This window comes from Rana temporaria, chromosome 4 (genome assembly GCF_905171775.1).
Source record: "Rana temporaria chromosome 4, aRanTem1.1, whole genome shotgun sequence".
Taxonomy (NCBI): domain Eukaryota; kingdom Metazoa; phylum Chordata; class Amphibia; order Anura; family Ranidae; genus Rana; species Rana temporaria.
This window is the reverse complement of record NC_053492.1, coordinates 230121385-230142752: the sequence shown is the minus strand read 5'-3', so window position 1 is coordinate 230142752 and position 21368 is coordinate 230121385. Positions and strand designations below refer to the sequence as shown.

Here is a 21368-nt window from a genome sequence, read left to right as displayed (position 1 = left end):
ACACTTCTGTACCTCTTGCAGTTCTTTATATATCATCCCTCTTGCTACATATATTTTTTAAAACAAACTTCCGTAGCGCGGATTCATTTTTCCTTTCTATATTTCTTCTTAAGAATGTCTCAATGGATATAAAAGGAAGAGGAAAGGGGGGAAATGCACTACTCTCAGTGCAGCAATAAAAAAGGCAAGGTATAAAAATTAAGAGATGCTCTCACATGAAGATTGTGAAATACAGGCAAAACTCAAGGTGTGCAACAGGCAGCGTACTTCTGATGGTAATCAATAGAGATATATGGAGGGTAGGTAGGCAACTGCTAGTGGCGGATGGTCTCATCAGTAGATGTAAAAATAGTAGCAAAGACACAAACCAAAAGGAGTGGACTGTTTTAAGTGTAGTATTATTTAGTAAAAAAAAAGATAAATGATAAAAATGCACTTACATGTAGTAAGTAAAGAAACAAGCAATATGCCAATAACTTCCAGTAGGTGGCATCATATTATGGGTCCCAATTGATAGTCTGTCCTGGATGGTTAAAGATGGATAAGTATGCAAAGAAACACTGTAGTCTCTCATAGTATGAAAACCAGGAAGAACACTGGTGTGTATGATTGGAGCTCCAATTGCCCCTTGTTGTTTTACCGCTCAGGTTTACATACTGGTCTTACCCCTTTTGCTCTAGCTTTCAAGAATATTCCCTTGTGGGGCCATATTTGATAATGTTTTTCACAACATTGTTTTAGGCTATCACCTAATAATGTTCTGATGCCACAACTAAGCATAGCATTAAAAACAGGAAGAAATGTTGGAATCTAGATCAGTGGTTCTCAACCTTCTAGTGCCGTGACCCCTTGATAAAATTTCCCAAGTTGTGGGGACCCCTAACAGTAAAATTATTTTTTAGCGTGGGTTGTTGGCACCCAAGGCAAGACAAGTAATTTGTGCCCCTAACCCATGGACATTTAGCGCTCCCTGAGTCCCTTCCACTCATACGGTATTAAATCCCATTATGCTACATTTTGGGATGTACCACTTTTTCTCTTTGTTCTCCTTTCTTTCCCTTGTATCTCTCTATCCTAATTTTTTTCCCATCACTATCTCTAGTCGTCTTTCTTGTTGTTTAATGGCAACTATAATCACAGGTAGTGTTACTCCCTGTGTCTCCGACTTTGTGGTGTCTCGCAGCAGTGACACCTATGCCAAAATCGGGAGATAGGGTTTCCTCCAGCCCCTCCCACTTCATTCTTTACCAGTCAGCTGACCTCTAGTCTCTGCCCCCCAGCCATGTCATGAACTGAGTGGGTGGATGTGAAGAGGCTGAGTGGGTGGCCGCAGGCTCCAGGGACAGCCCTGCTGGGCGGCTGCAAAAACACTAGGAGAGCTTCAGGAACAGCCCAGGATTTGGTGACCCCTGGCAAATCATCATTTGACCCCCGAGGGGGTCCCGACCCCTAGGTTGAGAACCACTGATCTAGATCTTATTCATCACAGTTATGAAAGAACATATAAAACAATAATAAGTAACTTTATTTTTCATTGACTGAGCTACCATTTATTTTTTATTTTAGAGAGATGAAGCTAAATGCCCAGCATTACCACATGCTTGTACTTGTGCACAAGACAGTATTGGAGCTCCGGGACCACCAGGCCCATCTGTAAGTACATTTTCTTTTTTTATCATTTGTTGGCAACTTGTAGATGAAATGGCTGACTCTTTTCTGGTTTCATTTTGAAATTAAGTGGTCTCCATAATTTGGTCCATTTTAGTGTTTATGATATGCATACAGTATAGGCAGTCTCTCTAGCAAAGTGGTGTTAATCCAAATTTGTATGATGACGGAGTAAGATTGGCATTAGTAATAAAATACAAATGTGCTTATGTGAAGAATTTTTAGTGGATCTGAGCCAAATATGTTAAAGTGGAAGGAAAGCTACATTCTGTAAACCACAGACATCTCTAGACATTTTATGAGAAGTTAAATGATTCTTGCATAATCTCCCTTCAAATCTGCTAAATACAATTCATATTCTCTTTAACCGCAGGGTATTCCTGGTAGCAAAGGTCCCAGAGGTGATAGGGGTACAGATGGACCTACGGTAGGTTTTCTTTATTCTCTTTAGAATTTGCTTTGTAAACTGTACAATCATCCTTTTACAGTAAAATGTGTTGCTACACTATTGATTTACCATGCATTCAATAAGTCATCTTTAGTAAATGGAGCTTTAATTATTTAACAGGTCTTTATCCAGCCTTCTGTGTCAGTATGTTACCCTCTTTGGGCTGCATTAGGGTAACTTATGCAAAGGAATGGTGGAATGTTTACTGTGGCAACCTAGCGCAATACATGTTCAACTGTCCAACTATATTTGCCAACTGCACTACTCCCCCCCCCCTATATTTATAAACATGAACCCCTGCATCTGTATTTGATAATTTATGCAATCATGCCTTCCAACAATGTCAATGCTTCGAGAAGAATGCAAAGGAGAGTTTACCTTTGGCCATAGTAAAAAAAAAAATCCTTTCTTTTTTTTTCCTTACCTTAATTGGTAAATGTCCATCTTTTAGATTTAGCATGTGCCAGTGTAGAGATACTAGAGGGCTAATAGCAATAACAAGGTATTTATGTCTCTTGCTCTCAAACTGTATGACTTGTCAGGCTTGATTTAATACTGGATTCTTCCTGTCACTGGAGATTTAGCTTATGTGTTGGCTGCCAACAGTAGTATTAATAGTTAATAAAGGCATGTGTGCATCTAGATATCCTTTATTCATTAAGTAAATGCACATTTAACAAATAGGACTTTTGGTGCTGAAGGAGCTATGGAATTACATTAGCATTTTTTCAGTTCCCAAATGTATGTAAACACCATTTATATATGATGCTTACAACATTTAGAATGGTCTGTAGGATATTGTGGTGGTGACCTAGAATAGAATGGTGGCAGATTTGCTAGTCTGATGGCTGCTTAAAATAGATCAATTGCTCATTTAAACTCTGCCAGTTGAATTATTTGAGCATATTAAATGAATGCTCCCAGGGGTTTCTTTGGTAACTGTACCAGTCTGTTAAAAAAAAAAAGTTGGTATCGGGAAGACAAGACAAAGTCATGATTTTACCTTCTATGTGACTAGTGAGCTCCTTGGAGCACAGACTGCAGAATAATTGTGGTGTAAAATATATTTATTGTTAGGAGTGAACATACAACAAAATTTAAGCAAATACTGGTTAGCAGGTAAACACAGCAAACACAATGCCAATTAGAACTAAACAAATAGGGCATACATTTACAAATGCAAAGCTGTATACAACTATTTATAAAGAAGGCTAGAACAGGGCAGGTCATAAATAGATAATATCATGGAAGGAGTGGACCAGCTAACATGACAAGATAGGATTGGAAAATAGCAAGGCAGGATTCAAGAATGGGAAACATGGGCCCCCGGGTTAGGGTTGATTCTACTGTGTTCACATACTTGTTTAATCAAACTCAATTTACTGTAGGCATACATTTTTAAATGTGATCACATGACCTCTGTTCAACTGCATGGGGGCTTAGAGAGCTGATAATGGAGACTGCAGGGGATGTGTTAGCAGGAGGTAGAGAATACTTTTGTTACCTGTTCAATGGCACAGCTTACAAACTGAAAGTAATCATACGGTTACAACAAAAACATTCTCACAGTGGGACAAACTGCTGAATTATTGTGTGTTATATACCATTGCTGTTCTAATGGTAAAGACAAGACCTTTTTAAAAAAAAGTCCATATCAAGGTAACAAGGGTGCTCTACTGAAAAGATGAGGTGCTAGCTGCTTACCATTGACTACTTCTTGTATTGCCTCAGTCTTTAGTCTGCTAAGGAAGTTTTGGTTCCATCTTTCCCCAACATGAAATCGTGAAGTTTCAATAGAGGAAGGCAAAGGTCTTTAGAATATCTGTATTTGAGATGGTGGTGGCCTTACCAACCATTTTTCTTATTCCCATTCAGGAGCCAGAGTGCTTTAGGCAATTGCTGAATCACATTTAAATGTTTTGAACTTTGCTTCAACAATTTTCTGCTTTTTTTAATCAACTTCAGTCTGCAGTTTCATAACTTCTCCACATATTGATGATCATACTGAGGCTAAAAGCTGATTGGTTGCCATGCACAGCTGCTCCAGATTCTGACTGATCCACTTGTAGTAAATTCCCCCTAAAGTGTTGCAGAATATGATGCAGTATAAACCTAACCTAATAATTATGACAAATACATTCACTTAATATTTTGTTTTGAATATTATTGCTACATTACTGAAGGATTGAATTTATAAGGTATGTAAACCATTGTTATGAGAGTTAAATGGTTGTTGTGGTTGTCTTAGTCATGGTTTAGGGGAAAAACTGATATTAGTTTAACAAAAATAATCTTATTTTCTTTCTTTCTTTCTATCCATGCTCCATAATAAAAGGGCCCACCAGGACAGCGAGGTGAACCCGGCCTAGTTGGCCAACAAGGCCCACCTGGTCCGCAAGGGCCACCTGGACTTTCTATTCCTGGAGAGCCTGTAAGTTCAGTATCACTTATTAAATGTTTTATATTGTTTCTAAAATATTTCTGAAATACTGTCACATGAAACTAGTATGTAGTCCATGCATACCAGACATAAAAAACAACAAATTTGTACTCACTCATTGATCAGTTGTATGATTATGTGTTTTAACAGTATATACTCTAAAAGAGTTTAAATAACTTACCTCAAATCCATTATTTGCTTCACTTCTTTGTGTCTTTTGTTTAGGGCCGTCAAGGACAAAAAGGTGATCCAGGTGATCCAGGGTTACCAGGAAGGATGGTATGTTGTAGAATTGCATATATATATATATATATATATATATATATATATATATATATATATATATATATATATATATATATATATATATATATATATATATATATATATATATATATATATATATATATATATATATATATATATCAATCAACAAGAATACTTTCAGCATGCATATTCCTGGCCATAAGATGCTGAATGTTAATGATACATAATTTCCTTTTTTTTTATTAACTTTTTCATTTAGGGGTCTCCTGGGGTAACTGGACCATCTGGACCTATGGGACCACCAGGATCAAGGGTGAGTGTCCTAAATCTTAAAAATTGACTAGCTAATTATGTTGTATAATAGAACTTCAAGCATATGTTTATTATTAAATGCTATAAAAATATAACATACTTTGTACTTAAGTATCTGGTTAAAGAATTACAATGAATTGTATATGTAAAACATTCAGGCACTTTTTATACTCAAACCAGTACTTTACATTCAGTATTTGTGTGTTTATATTTGTATTAATATTTTTTATAAAACTCTGCAATTAGTACAACTGAGATCATCTTTCATTACAGTATAATGTGACTGCAGAATCACCAATGTTGCAAAGCCCTCATTCATGTTCTTAATAAGTTTCCAGGGTTAGATGACCTGGGAAGACCCTGGAGTCTGGTAGTACATCTAAAAAAGTAACAACTTTGGAATTCCTTTTGAAACCAACAACCCTAAAACTATAGAGACAGACCAAAATCAAATAATATTTGACAATTTCAAAGGAATTTACACAACTGCAGATTTGTTTTCATTTTAGCTAAGTTGTTGCAGGCCATTGCTTTGCTGTCATTCAGTGATCTTTGAGTCGATTCATTAGAGCTGGAGAAAAGAACCCAAACTGAAGCTGTTACCAGCTGTTATATACATTAACTCCTTAATGTTGTGTTAGTGTTTGTTTCTGCTGACAGGGAAATGAAATATTTTAAGCAGTTAAGACAGCCAATCACACAACAGTAATGGTAATGGAGGACAAAACAAGGAATACGGTTGTGCCTTCTCCCCACTATAGCCTACCGAATAGACAGTTAAGGATAGACAACTGTGCTCAATCTGCACTCTCCTCATATTAGCATGTTCCCTGTTAGCACATATACATGCAGCCAAGCCATATTAGCGCCTAGTGCTAACCTTTCTTCTCCTATTTTGAGAACTGCTGTGCCAGAGATGATTGGAGGCTTTTTTAAAGTGGTTGGAAACACTCCTGCATCACTTGTACCTATAGGTAAGCCTAGTATAAGGTATAAGTGGAAATATCTCTTAATCGTGTGAGGTTTAGGAGATATTTACCTTGTAGTGCGACAATGATGTCATCGGCACATGCGATGTGAAAAAACAGACCTCAGTGCCGTTTCTTCACTCGTATGTGCCGTGACTGATGGCTCCTGCGCACATACGCGGAATTGACGTCACACAGCTCCAGCTATTTACAGAGCCAGAGCCTGCAGCTCCAGAAGGAAGAGGGCAGAAGATGGATGCTTCCCATCAGGGTTTACTTCCTCTTTAAACACAGGTACTTATACCAGCTGTGTGTAAAAGAACATTTATATTTGAAGAAAAAAAAATATATTACATGTTATTTTTATCTCTGTAGAATTCAACAATAATCAAACCATGGAACTATTACCCAAGGAGTAATCTTAAAGTCATAAATCTTTAAGCTTAAGGGGGTTGTAAACCCCTTTCTGCTGCAGCTGCCCCCAAAGCCCCCCTTTTTCTTACCTGAGCGTACTCATTCCAGTGATGGGGACAAGCACAGCAGCTCCAGCTGCTTTATCGGGCCCTCATTGGATAGATTAATAGCAGCAGGAGCCATTGGCTTCCACTGCTGTCAATCAAATCCAGCGACGCAGAAGTCGGGGTGGGGCCGCGTCCTACTGTCTGTGTCAATGGACGTGGCTCTCCAGGGGGAGTTTTAAGAAGAGGAGGGGCCAGGATCCCTGCCGGGAGACCCCAAAATAGAAAGATCGGGGCCACTCTGTGCAAAACCCCTGCACAGAGGAGGTAAGTATAACATGTTTGTTATTTAAAAAACTAAACAAAAACAAAGCTTTACAATCACTTTAAATCTGCTCCCACCCCCCATTCTAAGATTTATTTTAACTTCCCTTTAAAAGAAAGATGTGTATACTTACTTAATGTAAGGGTGCTCCAGTCAATTCATATGATCAGCTCCTAGAGCAGGCTTCAAGGAAGAGGAGGCACAGTGGACGGATGCCCTATTGCAAGTCTATGGGTGATGTCACCCCCCAGGCTTTGCAGCCATTGTCGCTGCTCTATTCTCTCCCCTTAATCCAGCCATTGGGGAGATCTCATGACCAGATAGGCGCACCCTTAGATTAGGTAAGTATACATGTCTTCCCTTTACAGGATAGTTAACATAAGGCTTAAAATGAGGATGGGAGCAGGTTTAAGATTAGAGAGGTTTTGACCGGAGTTCCACTTTAACTGAAAGTGGTACCTGTAAAGCTATTTACAGCAAGGGGCACATACCTTTTAATGGTATTTGTGTGGGCATTTCTTTTTGCATGATTAAAGGGAACTCATTTGTTTGATGTTCTCTATTCCATTGATCCATCATGATTTCTATTATGGAAGCTGCCAGCACCCATCTGGAATAACAGCTTCCTCTGCCTGCAGTAACAGACACATATAAATTTACAGGGAATCTGAGGTCTTAAGTTTGCCATGCATGGGTCAGCTTTTTTTGTTCAAGCAGCTGGTTACATAGTTACACATAGTTAGTCTGGTTGAAAAACACATAAGTCCATCTAGCTCAACCAACAAGAAAAACAGAAAAAAACTGACCTGATTGCCCCTTTCATAGTGGGGGAATCCTCCCCACTGTGTCTTTGTATTCTGAAGGTGGGAAGACTCCCCAGCCGTCAGAATACACAGATCAGTGCTGCAGTCTATAGCCTACAGATCTGATTGAGTGGATTTTTTTTACAACTAGCTGGTTGAACAGAAGTCAGTCTATCCTTTGACTTCTGTTTAACTTTCTCGTTGGGAAAAAAGCAGCTCTACCGAATGACTTCTGTTCGAACACAGTGGCCATACATGGATCAAAATTTGGCTGGGTCCTGCTGAATCAACTGAATGTCTAGCCAAGTATGGCCAGCTTTAGAGAGAGATGAACATGTATGTTTATGCCACTGGACATTAGACTGACAGATGAATGGAATGGGAACACACAAATAAACAATATAAACCCATCAGTCACATCTCAACCCCACCACTGAAAACAATTGACTCGGGCTCCCTAAAGTACCTCAAAATTTCATTGTGCGGTCAACTCAAATCAATGGATTCCCTTGACACCAAAGATCTTATACTGAGTATTAGTTAGAGTCTTAAAGTGTTTTTTAATCCTTAATGTGATACTAAAGGTTTGAATGATAAAAAAAAAATATCATGATTTTCCTCCACTGCGCAGTTTATTTTGCACAGAGTAGCCCAGAACACCATCTTCTGGGGTCCCCCGGCGCCTCATAGGATGCATTAAGGCAGTGGTTCTCAACCTTCTAGTGCCGTGACCCCTTGATAAAATTTCCCAAGTTGTGGGCACCAGTAAAATAATTTTCGTAGCATGGGTTGTCAGCAGCCAAGGAAAGTCAAGTAATTTGCGCCCCTAACCCACGGACATTTAGCGCTCCCTGAGTCCCTTCCACTCGTACAGTATTAATACCCCTTCTGGTACAATTTAGGATGTTCCACTCTTTCTCATTGTTCTCCTTTCTTTCCCTTTTATCTCCCTCTATCCTAATTTCTTGTTCCCCCCCATCCCTCTCTCTAGCCGTTTTTTTTTTCTTTTGTTCTCATATTCTTTTTCTCCCTTTTTCTTTTTTCCTCCCCCTTCCATGTAATCTCTATTTTTATTCAGTCTTTTACTCCTAGGTGGGAGGAATGGAATGAGTGGCAATGCTGGGGAAGTTCTGATCAGCCAACTTAGGTGCTCTTGATGAAGGTCATCTGCTGATCTGAGAACTGTAGTTGGGACTTTTAATGGCAACTATAATCGCAGGTAGTGTTACTCACTGTGTCTCCAGCATCACGGTGTCTCTGACTTTGTGGTGTCTCATAGCAGTGACACCTATGCTAAAATCAGGAGATGGGGTCTCCTCCAGCCCCTCCCACTTCACATTCCTCACAAGTCAGCTTACCTATAGTCTCTAGCCATGCCATAAACTGAATGGGCAGCTGCGAAGAGGCTGCATGGGCGGCTGCGGGCCCCAGGAACAGCCCAGCTGGGCGGCCGCGAGAAGGCTGGGAGAGTGGTGCAGTCTTCAGGATTAGCCCAGGATTCAGTGACCCCTGGCAAATCCTCATTCGACCCCCGAGGGGGTCCCGACCCCCAGGTTGAGAACCACTGCATTAAGGTGAAAAAACAGGAGGGTTTACAACCCCTTTAAGGTCTTTTACCTTAATACATTCTATGCATTAAGATAAAAAAACTTCTGTGCTGCAGGATCCCCCCCGCCCCCCCCCCCCACAATTATACTTACCTGAACCAGTTTCTGATCCAGCGATGTGCACAAGAGCAGTGGCACTTACCGCTGTCCTCCTCCTCACTGAGTAGTTGGCTCTGGGTTACTGTCAATCAAATGCTGCGATGAGGGAGCAGGGGCGGGGCTGATCCGACCGGTCTGTCAATGGATGCTGACAGGGCAGCTCGGGAGGCTTTCTATGGGGTCACTCACTGAAGAGGAGGAGCCTGGAGCTCCAAAACAGGAGGATCGGGGCTGCTCCATGCAAAACCATTGCACAGAGCAGGTAAGTATAACACATTTATTATTTTAAATAAAAAAAACTGAAGCTTTAATGTTACTTTAAATAAAATAAAACACACCAAGGGTAATCCAACAAAGCTGCTATGCCACTTTTCCGGTGTTAATACCTATTGTTAATATGTTGCACCAAAGTCATGAATTATCTGCAACACTTTTGGTTTTGACTGTGACTTCTGTGCCAAATTCGGGTAGTTCTAAAATGAGCCACTCTTACAATACGTTGCATGCATTAAAAAAGTGGCACTGTGTGCACCAAATTTAAATACCCGTTCTAGACAGGTACGTGAAGTTGCAGACCACGTGCAAGACATTTTTGCAAAATCTGTCTGCGCCAGTCTTTATGAACATGGTACAGTATATATTTAGTGATGAAGGACAATGTACAGTGATACCTCGGTTCACGAACTTAATTAGTGAACTGACTCTGGTCGCGAACCGAATTGGTCGCGAACCGAGGCACATTTTCCCATAGGGTTCAATGTAAATCCGGTTAATCCGTGCTGACCTTTTTTTGGGGGTTTTTGAAGCACAAAAATATGAAAAAAATTACAATACACATTAGTACAGTATAGTAATGTATAAAGAGAGGACACTAACCTTGCTTGTGATAACTTCTGGCATGGAGGAAGGCAGGTGGGAGGCAGTTATTGTTTGGAGGGAGAGTCCCCCTCCATAAGGACATCAGGGGGATCTCCTTCAGGGGTTTCCTCTCTCCTTTGTCTCCTAGCTGCAGGCTCAGTTTTGCTGAAAAATCTGTCCAATGTCACTTGTCTCTTCCTGCGCTGCATAACCCTCCGGAAATGAGAGACCACATTATCATTCATGAGATTTAACACTCTGTTCACGACAGTTATGTTGGGGTGGTGCTTTTCAAAAAAATCATGGCACTCATTCCATTTTTGCATAATGGATTTTATGGCATCACTGCTAACCTCCTCCCTTTCTTCCTCTTCCTCAGTGGAATGCTCCTCAAGAAGTGCCTTCTGCTGCTCACTGTGGAGTTCAGAAAGTTCTTCCGTGGTCAGCTCCTCCCTATGTTCCTCAACAAGCTCTTCCACATCAGCACCATCAACGTCCAGACCCATACTCTTGCCCATGGACACAATTTCCTCCACTACCTCAGCATCAGGCCCTTTAATGTCATGTTCACGTTCAGCGACACATTCTGGCCACAGTTTCCTCCAGGCTGAATTTAGGGTTCGGGGAGTGACCTCTTCCCAGGCTTTGTCAATGAGGTTAATGCAGTGGGCAACATTGAAATGTTTCTTCCAGAAGTCTTTCAAAGTCAAGGACGTCTCTTCAGTGACATTAAAACACCTAGTGAAGAGCGCCTTTGTGTACAGCTTCTTGAAGTTGCAGATGACTTGCTGGTCCATGGGCTGCAGAAGTGGTGTTGTGTTGGGGGGGAGGAACTTTACCTTGATGAAGTCATACTCAGCATCCATATCATCCACCAAGGCTGGAGGGTGTGCCGGGGCATTGTCCATCAGAAGAAGGCACCTTTCAGGCAGCTGGTTATCAGAAAGATATTTTCTGACGGTGGGTGCAAACACCTCGTGCAGCCATTCCATAAACAATTGCCTTGTGACCCAAGCTTTGGCATTGGCTCTCCACATGACGGGCAGTCTGGCCTTGTTCACATTTTGTTCCCTAAATGCACGAGGGGTCTGAGAATGGTACACCAGTAGTGGTTTAATTTTCAGATCGGCGCTTGCGTTGGCACACAGCAAAAGGGTCAATCTGTCCTTCATGGGCTTGTGCCCTGGTAGTGCCTTTTCCTCCTGCGTGATATAGGTTCTGTTCGGCATTTTTTTCCAGAAGAGCCCTGTTTCATCACAGTTGAACACTTGTTGAGGGACGTATCCTTCTGTCTTCATGAATTCCGCAAAGTCTAACTTGTAGGCTTCTGATGCGGCCTTGTCAGAACTGGAAGCCTCACCATGTCTAATCACACTGTGGATGCCACTTCTCCTGCGGAATTTTTCAAACCACCCCCTACTGGCTTTAAATTCGTCACTTGCTGCAGTTGTAGAGGGGCTTCTTTGCAGTAAATCACTGTGCAATTTCCTGGCTTTCTCACAGATCATAGCTTCACTAACGCTATCACCTGCCAGCTGTTTCTCATTCAACCACACAAGCAAAAGTTTTTCCACCTCTTCCAGCACTTGCGTCCTCTGCTTGGTTAACATTGTTACTCCTTTTGCAACATCAGCTCCTTTGATGGCGGCTTTGTTTTTCAGAATAGTCGAGATTGTTGACTTTGCCATCTTGTACTCCGAGGCCAGATCAGTCACACGAATACCACGGTCATGCTTTTCTATAATTTCCTTCTTCAGCTCAATGGTTATTTTCTTCACAACCTTGCTGTCACCTTTACTACTGCCCTGCACTTTCTTTTTGTCCCCATGCTTGCGCTGCACATTCTTGTCACCTGCATTTCCCCTTTGCACATTGTCACTTGCATTTACACTTTGCACATTGTCACTTGCATTTCCACTTTGCACATTGTCACTTGCATTTCCCCTTTGCACATTGTCACTTGCATTTCCACTTTGCACATTATCACTTGCATTTCCACTTTGCACATTGTCACCTGCATTGCTGTTCTTGTCACCTTCATTGCTGCTCTGCACTTTCTTCTTTCCACTATGCTTCTTGGGAGCCATATTGGGTGTCCAGTGAACTGTACAATACAGCAAGAACAGCAAGAACAGTACTGTAGTACAGTACAGTACTGTATGTGCTAAAAAGCACACCAAAAATCAAAAAATACCTTGAAATGTATGCAGAGTACTCGCAGTACACTTCTTTCTGTGTGTCTTCTTCTCTCCACGATCTTCCTACAGGAAGTCACGACCATGTGACAGCCTGGAAATAGCATTAAAATGGCCGCGGCTCCTGTTCGTGAACCGAGGCGGAGTTTGTGAACCGGAGCATATTTTTATGAACTTTTCTGTTCGTGAACCGAGTTGTTCGTGAACAGAAGCGTTCGTGAACCGAGGTATCACTGTAGTTATTACTTGTAGAGTTAATCCTGTAGATGGATTTATTGTTTCCATCTCAATTGTTTAGATGATCCACATAGCAAAAAATCAAATCACAGAATTTGCAAAGAAAGCAAAGCATAATCATTTGAATCTATATTTTTAGAATTGTTTTCTTCAAGCATCAAAGACGTCCAGGAGGAAAAATGTGGGATTGTGCTGCTGCCAAACAAAACAAGGCTTATTTGGTTTAGCTGATAAATGTAACATATTTGATTCTATCACATCTGTGTTTCTGTCTTCCTGGACAGTGTGAAACCTAATGAATTATTAACTTTGTTTCAAATGAATGAATTAGATTGCTTTTCCTTGAAAAAGAAACCCTAATCAGGCTTACACATGTAAAGAATCTTGGGCTTGGCTTAAAAAAGTGGGTGCGGTTTAATAGTGGAACCAGAAATTGTTAAATTTTACTCAGTCGAAAACAAATAATCAAGTTTTTACTTCCATTTTGCGTGACAAAACACCATGCCATCAGAATGAAATTACTTGCTGCAAAATATTAATGCACATTAGCAGAAAGTGCAATATACAGTATTACTTGAACAACATTTTATAAAAAAATATTATATGTACAGTATTGTATATGTATTGAGACAAATTTCTGTAGACTGGTTTTTATTATCAGGCATTTAGAATACTTCCGGATCAGAGTACAGCCTCTTGTCACATGCTTCTCTACTGCAATCGATTTCTGTATCAGAGAACTTCAAATTGTATTTCTTAGAAACAGGGAACACCATATTTAGTGTATTCTGAGAAGTTATGATTTCATTATCCATTAGGATTGAGTGAGTAGGTCAGTCATGTAAAACATATTGTAAATATACCTGGCTAAATACAGCAGATTTGGCATCAACTGAGACAATCAGTAAATGGGGTTTCTGTTATGAAGGCAGCAGGCTTGTGGGGAGGGCACATTTTGGACATACATATTGGAGTAGTTTTCTCTCAAAACAGCTTTTTCTCTATTTCTGAAAATCGTGTGGCATGAGGTGTACTCCAGTTCCAACCAAGATGTGCTCATACTGAAGAATGTTCACCCATTACTTAAGTATCACTATTAGAATACCCTAAGACTAGGCACTATTTATAATCTACCTCATTTACCACTATATAGGCTTTTATACTGTTTTTTTTTCTCTAAGGCCTTTTTTAATTACTTTTGGTCCCTTATTCTTTTGTGGGGTCTAATCAGAGCAAAGTGGCAGAGTTGCCTTAATCTGCTGCTTTAAAAAACAATTTTTTAAAAGTATATCTTATAATATTTGGCTCTGCCCTCCATTCTTTGATTGATAACTCATTTATTGTCTTGAGAATTGACTGGGAGGATTATGCAGATTTTATTTGGATTCATACCAAGGGAGAGAACTAGAACTATGTTAACCAGAACAGAGGTAAACTGTTTTGCTAGGCACATTACACATTTCTCATAATCCCATAATGACTTCCAGCTTTAAATATTAGAAATTAATTTAGAAAAACATGCAATGCTATCACAGTAATAGATCAGGATACATATCCTATCAGCATTTTCCTTTTTTTAAATAAAGTTTACCAATAAATCATGTCATTCGAATTATAAAATGACAACCCTCAGAAGCATTGCATTTACATATTAGTTTATGTTAAAGCCTAACTACAGACAAAAATGTACTATTTCATTTTAGATAGAAGGAGAAAGAGTTGCAATTTCATCCAGGTTTTTCCCGGTCTCAGCCCTATCTCTGTAAAAACTAAGTGAGAGAACATGGACTGAACTAACAAGCCACTAAACAGGAGTAGAGGACACAGGGAGATACCAAGTCACATAGTAAACAAATTGTAGTGACCTGATACAGTTCAATACAACAACAGAAAAAAAAACATTTAGGTGGGATGGAACAAACTCACCTCCTGTCCTTGCAATGCTTTTATGTGCATGAGAGTGGCTGCTCTCTCGGGTTTCGATCTCCTCAGAGACAGAAGGAGGGCATTTAGTTTCTGACACTGTCAATCACAGCCAGTTAGGAGGAAGCGGGGGAGGAGCCAAGCCCAGTTCTGTGTGTCTTATAGACACAAAGAGTGAGGCTCGGGAGCTAGCAAGCATTAGTGCCCCCAAAGCCAGCAGCTTGCTATGGGGGCAATCAGAGAAAAAGTCAGGAGTGCCGGTGGGGCACCCAAGAAGAGGAAGATTGGAGTGACTCTGTGCAAAACCATTGCACAGGGCGAGTAAATATAACATGTTTGCTATTTTCAAAAACAATCCACCTTTAATATCACTTTATTTCTAGTAAAAAAATATATACTTTTCATATTATAAAGTAATCCGGCCATGTTCCAATTGATTTTAAACTGTTGTTATGCCATGAAATGCTGTCAGTTGCTACAGTAACTTTTAAATCAGAACACCAGACATATGCTTATTACATTTTTAAGATTAATAAACTGTATGTTTTCTGTTTTACATTCAATCCACATCAGTTTTGGTCTCTCGCACACCATTATTTTAGTCAGCAAGTACATTTTAGTAACATACCCTAAATAGTGAATCTGGCAAAATAAACTGGTTTATATATACAGCAAAAGGTAAACTCAAATGAATATGGTACATACGGCTACATCATATTGCGTTGATGCCATTTGGAGTTCTGTTTGCTTGTATGTTTTTTCTTCCTAGCTGAAAATATTATGTACAAGGTTTTTTAAAAACTCATATATTATTTTAGATGTTTTGTTGGGAACAGGTCAGAAGGCTACTTTAGAATTCACTGTGTCTAAATCTATAACTTTTTATCTTGTTAGGGCTTCACTGGCAAAGATGGAGCTGTAGGACCTAGAGGACCTCCAGGACCGATGGTAAGAGATATTAAACATAACATTTTGCTGTCTGGTACTATATAATCGATCTGTTTAGGAGTTCTTCAGGTAGTATTGTTGCAGTAGAATGAGGAGTAAAAAGAATGTGCGGTAAAAGAAATATGATCCTGTAGAAACATTTTCCATCAGTTATTCATGTGGAAATAGTCTGACAATTTAGTTTACAAAGACCTGATAACATTTCCGGTTATAGTGTTCATCAAATGCTTTTTTCCTACTTTACAGGGAACACCAGGACCTCAAGGTGTGCCAGGTCCAAGTGGTCTACCAGGAAAGCAAGGAGATAATGGCCTACCAGTAAGATACTTCCCATATTTGATAACTAAAGTTTATTGTGGATGCTGAGTCGTGGCTAAATTAACAATTTCATAGGCATCAACGATTTACCAATAGTAGTTTGTTTGCTGAATAAGTAACATAGCATTACTATGTTACAATTTACAATGTATCTTTTAACAGTTGCAGTATTCAGTTTTTGAAATTTGTGGTAATAGTTTTCCATTTGAACAACCACCAAATCATCTGCCAAAACATATATTTCTTCTGTGACTAAACACTAAAAGCTAGGTCAGCACATTTGCAGGAAATGTTTCTGGGTTTCATTGTTTCTTCACGTATTCAAGTCATATGCCCTTCAGCACAAACAATATCTGGTCAAACACCAAGAAGAGCTTGTTGCTGGTTTGAACTATTTAGCATATACTAGTATTAGTTATGAATTGGAAATAATAGCTCACTTTTTGGTTTGCATTTCATACTAAGAAAATGCAACTTAATTTTTTTATTTATTCTTTTTGTGGTGTGCTCTTTTGTACTTTATTTCTTGTTAAAGTAGGTGTGGGAGCAATGTCATACATGGTCATTGAAAGAAAACACATGATAACTATATTGCCCTACATCTGTTAATATACTTCCTACAAGCTATAAAATAAGAATGTGCATGTGAGATTGTTTCTTGCTTCTGGTTTGGCCATGAGTTCAAAGCCCTCTACAGTAAACCAATAAAAAAGGTACATTAGTATATTTAATTTGGTTCTAAATGTTTAAAGTTGTAAAAGTTGTTAGAGATGTTTGGCAGAAAGTTAGACATTGCGTGAGGACTTGGTCTTTGCCAGGTGATCTGTCAGTGAAGTATAGATTTTTGCTACGCTTCACACCTATGTTTTAGCCCAAGATTTGACCTACTGCTGAAAGTTGACAAGCCAACAAACAGCTAAATTGTCAAGAAAAAGCATAGTGTGTAGCCTGGATTGGGGAAGGAAGTGTGCAGGTAGAGTCATGTTACAGACAGAAGGTTGAGACAAACAGCAGACAGGTGACAAAAGGATATCAGAAGAAAGAATTTGCAGGCCAGGTACCTAAGGTCACAGGGGCAGCAGGCACCTTTTACCACTGTTCCAAGCATTTATAAACTGCTTGATGAGGTCACAGGCAGCATCCCTGAGATTCTATGTTTAAAGAGGTATTCCTTATTACGGTAGTTGCTTTGTCTGCAGCCAGAGAGGAAGATGAGGAAATATTGCTGACTGTAAGGGTAGAGGAGCATTTTTATTATCGTAAAAAAAGAGTAAAGCAAAAAATAAAAACCACCATCATGTTTAAGTGCCAAAGAATTTTACCATAAATATAAATAATTCCAATATATATCATATTTCTGTCAAATTTGGAAATTAGAAAAGCAAGGTTAGAACTTTGCATATCTTTAAAGTCAATTTTAATCATGCAGCTGTATTGTTTTAGACTTCAAATATGCTTTTGATTAATCCAGATTAAGGCATGCTAAGATCTAGGACAAGCCAAAATAGCTTTGGGTAGACTTTGGTTAGTATTACCAGCATGTGTGTATTCCCTATACAATTCAATCATATGCTAAAGTTCTGTACATTGGGCAGTACTGACCGATTGTATTGAAAATATGAATGTAGAATTTTAGAAAACGAAGCAATCATCTTGCTTGGAACTCTAGCTATTCAATCTATTACATTAACATATTTTGCTGGAGTTTGCATGTGGATGTTTTTTATTGAACTCTGGCCATACTGTGGATGTTTTCTACTATTAAATGGCCTTTTCCACAATTAAGACTAATGTAAAGACACATTTGTGTACATTGCCAAAATACACTATTAAATTATTTGGTGTTCAATGCTTTCATGTGTACCCTTAATGGGTCATATCTACCTATGACAGCCAACAAGCAATAGCTGAAGAAAATCTAAGGTATAGGCCATAAGAATTAACAATTTCATTGTGACATTTTAAAAAGAGAATTGCTGAACCCCCAAATATATTTTTCACAAAAGAAACATTAAATGAGTGTGTGAGATGAAGCCATTGTTCTTGAGAAACTGAGAACTTTGATGTTCTCTACTGGTTTCAATCATTTTAGTATTTTAAATGACTTGCTAATACTAGCATGACAGGATAAAAGGGAAAAGTCAAATTAATAAGGGTGGCTTACAGATGTTTTTATGTTTTAGTTTAAAAGGTTGATTATACAACATTTATAAAATGTTGAAAAGCCATACTGAAATAATTGCTGAATTAATGCTGATGAAGATTTTTTTTTATATATTAAATTTTTATTGCATTTCTCAAAATATGCAACATCTGTGATGAGGAGCAGTTATTAAACCTGATTGGTTTAAAAATTCATACTTTTCACATAGTGTGCACCAATGCACCAAAGCCAGTTTTCCATCTGTTTTCATAAGGCCGTAATTAGTACAGACAGTTTTCTTTGTGTTGGCATCTAGTTCAAGACAAGAAGCTTCTGAAAGACAGTTTCCCTTACACTAGAGGCTGACAAGCACACGGGGAGGCTGTCTCATATTGAAGTTAGCTTCAAGGCTTCTATATTACCACTAAGTTCAGATTCGTTCAGAAACAAATCAGTAACAATAACAATAAAAAAAAAGGAATGAGAAAAGGATAAAGAAAAGTTAGATAGAGCCAAGGAGACAAGAGAAGACTGGGATAAGGAGAGGGGGAGGGTAGAAGAGGGTAGAGGGTAGGAGAAAAGAGGACAACCACCTGACCCCGGGCCTTATTACCGCCTGCGGACATCAACCGTGTGTCAGCCAATATTAGGGGCTTCCAGCTTGTCCCACAATTCCCATATTTGTTTGTGTTTATCGAGGGTATTGTTTAGGGAAGCTGTCAGGTATTCCATCCGCTTAACATCTCTAATCCTGGAGTGCAATTCAAACAAAGAAGGGGGTTCCTTCCTTTTCCATTTCAGGGCTACCAAGCATCTCCCGGCCATTAGTACCTGGGCTTGGAGTTTTTTTCGAGGTTTTGGAAAAGGAAGGGGGTGGAAGACCTAAGAGGAACAATCCCCAAAATGTTAATACTTTCCCTACCCTTTAACACTAAAACTTAACACCTAACCATAGAAGATGATCCCTAACCTAACACTAACACATACAATCATTCTTACATCTAACTGTAACTCTTAACCTAACAATAAGGATTAATTGACATAATGTCCACAATGGTGTCAGATAATAGACAACAAGGGCAAGAGAACAATCTGGGCAATTATCCATTTATGGATACCTAAATAGACTCAAACATTTTATTTGATCGGTACTACTATTTTCTACCTTCTGTATACTGTAACAACTCAGAATACTTTTATGATTTTTTTTGCTAAATGTATTACAAATAATTCAGTTGTACTGTATACAGTCTTAGAATATAGACTTTACAGCTACAAGAAATCGTACATATGAATAATATATGGTAGTTTTCTAATATTTTATGAAATGTGACTACCTTTATAGCTGACATAAAGTAACATATGATCATTCTTTTATAGGGCTCACCAGGCCAAAAGGGAGATAAGGGTGACAGGGTAAGTTAAATAAATCATTATAGTTTTTTTTTTAAGTTGTGTATTTTCTTACCTATGTCTACAGAGCTAAAGTATAGATTCTATTAATGACTTGGTATTTTGCCATTAGGGAGATATTGCTTCTCAGAATATGATGAGATCAGTGGCAAGACAAGTTTGTGAACAAATGATAAACAGTAAGTGAAAAAACACTCTTGCTTTTGTATTATAATTATGTGCAATGTACACTTAAATGAAATATATAAAGCATAGAAATACATACAAATACTCATGTTACCAATATGTAATGCCGCGTACACACGATCATTTTTTACAACCCGAAAAACTACATTGTTTAAAACGTCGTTAAAGAATGCAGCATGTTCGAATTTTTTTTTTGGCGTTTTTCAGAACCCGAAAAATGATGTGAAGCCCACACACGATCATTTTAAATGACATTTTTTAAAAACGTAGTTTTTTTCATGCCGAAAAACTATCGTGTACGCGGCATTAGTATTAAAAAATGATGAACTCTCAATACCTTATATACTTATTGGCTTTCCATCAATCAATCATCTAATACACTTATATTCTGCATTTGCACTTATTATTGTTTTTTTTATTACTTTACATTAAGCCTGTGAACAAATAAATATATCTTAAAGGAGAAGTACAGCCAAAGCTTGTTTAGCTGCACTCCTGTGACCCGTTTTCAGCAGACAGCAGGCGAAATCTTGCTGCCATAAAAAAGTAATGGCTGCACATCCAGGAAGACACTATTGTCTTTTATTGTTCAAAGTGATAACCAACACAAGGTCATGTAGACACGTTTAACACATACATCTTGTGCTTAATCACAAATTGGTAATGATTAAGCACAAGATGTATGTGTGAAACGCATCTACGTAACCTTGTTTTGGTGTCTTTGGTTTTATCACTTTGAACAATAAAAGGCAATGGGAATTCCTGGATGTGCAGCCAATTGTTTTCTTGTGAGTTTCCCACAAAGGCGGGCCAGGGCTGGCACTCTACGAGATTCCTCCTCAGGTTCTCATTATACACCTGGAGCAGTGGCTCTTTTTCTTTGAATCGTGCTGTCAACTGATGTCAGAAAGCAGGTCCAGGCTCAGAAAAAATCGTGACCATATGGTCGGGAACCGCCCACTTGCATGGGTCGGCACCCTGCTCAGCCTCTCAGTAAGCTGCTGACAGCCTGAGCTAGCCTCTCCAGCCCCCTCCACAGCCCAGCATTCCGGTGAGCACTGGAGTGGCAGAGCAGGGGCAAGACAGTCACTAGCTCTCTTTTCAGAGGGCTCTGAGAACCGAGCGATCTGCAGTGTTTGTTCGCTCGATTCTCAGTCTTAGGCCTTGTACACACGGACGGACTGTCCGCTGAAACGGTCCGCCGGACCGTTTTCAGCGGACATGTCCGCTCGGAGATTTCTGTCTGATGGTTGTACACACTATCAAACAGAAATCCGTGCGGACACGATATGTGGTGACGTGGCCTCGCCGTCGCCGCGACGATGACGCGGCGACGTGCGCGGCCCTGGAAGTTCAATGCTTCCATGCATGCGAGGGTTTTCGGCCGATCTGACATGTCCGGTGAGTCTGTACAGACGACCGAACATGTCCGACGGACAGGCTTCCAGCGGACATGTTTCTTAGCATGCTAAGAAACATTTTTCTGCTGGAAAACTGTCCGATCCGCCGGAAAATTGTCCGGTCGGACGTACAGACGACCGAACATGTCCGCTGAAACTGGTCAGCGGACCAGTTTCAGCGGACATGTTCGGTCGTGTGTACGGGGCCTTAGAGCCAACTGGGGACAGATACAGCATCAGACCAATGCTGCATCCACCTAGGTAAGTATGATTTAAAGAAAAAACATTCTCACACTTCTGTTTTAAAACACTGGTGTATCATTTTGTACTAGAGAAGCTACAAAATGTATGC

General features: G+C 39.4%; 1 protein-coding gene across 5 annotated transcripts in view; it reads left to right on the top strand.

Annotated features, from left to right (window-relative positions):
* The window catches only part of COL12A1 (collagen type XII alpha 1 chain), a 245105-nt gene that overhangs the window by 211142 nt on the left and 12595 nt on the right, over positions 1–21368 (top strand). For all 5 annotated transcript variants that reach the window (XM_040349963.1, XM_040349962.1, XM_040349966.1 and 2 more), the window contains 9 exons: positions 1567–1653; positions 2042–2095; positions 4452–4547; positions 4782–4835; positions 5083–5136; positions 15503–15556; positions 15803–15874; positions 19398–19433; positions 19543–19609. In XM_040349963.1, coding sequence (XP_040205897.1) covers positions 1567–1653; positions 2042–2095; positions 4452–4547; positions 4782–4835; positions 5083–5136; positions 15503–15556; positions 15803–15874; positions 19398–19433; positions 19543–19609 — 574 coding nt within the window. The remainder of the gene's footprint in view (positions 1–1566; positions 1654–2041; positions 2096–4451; positions 4548–4781; positions 4836–5082; positions 5137–15502; positions 15557–15802; positions 15875–19397; positions 19434–19542; positions 19610–21368) is intronic.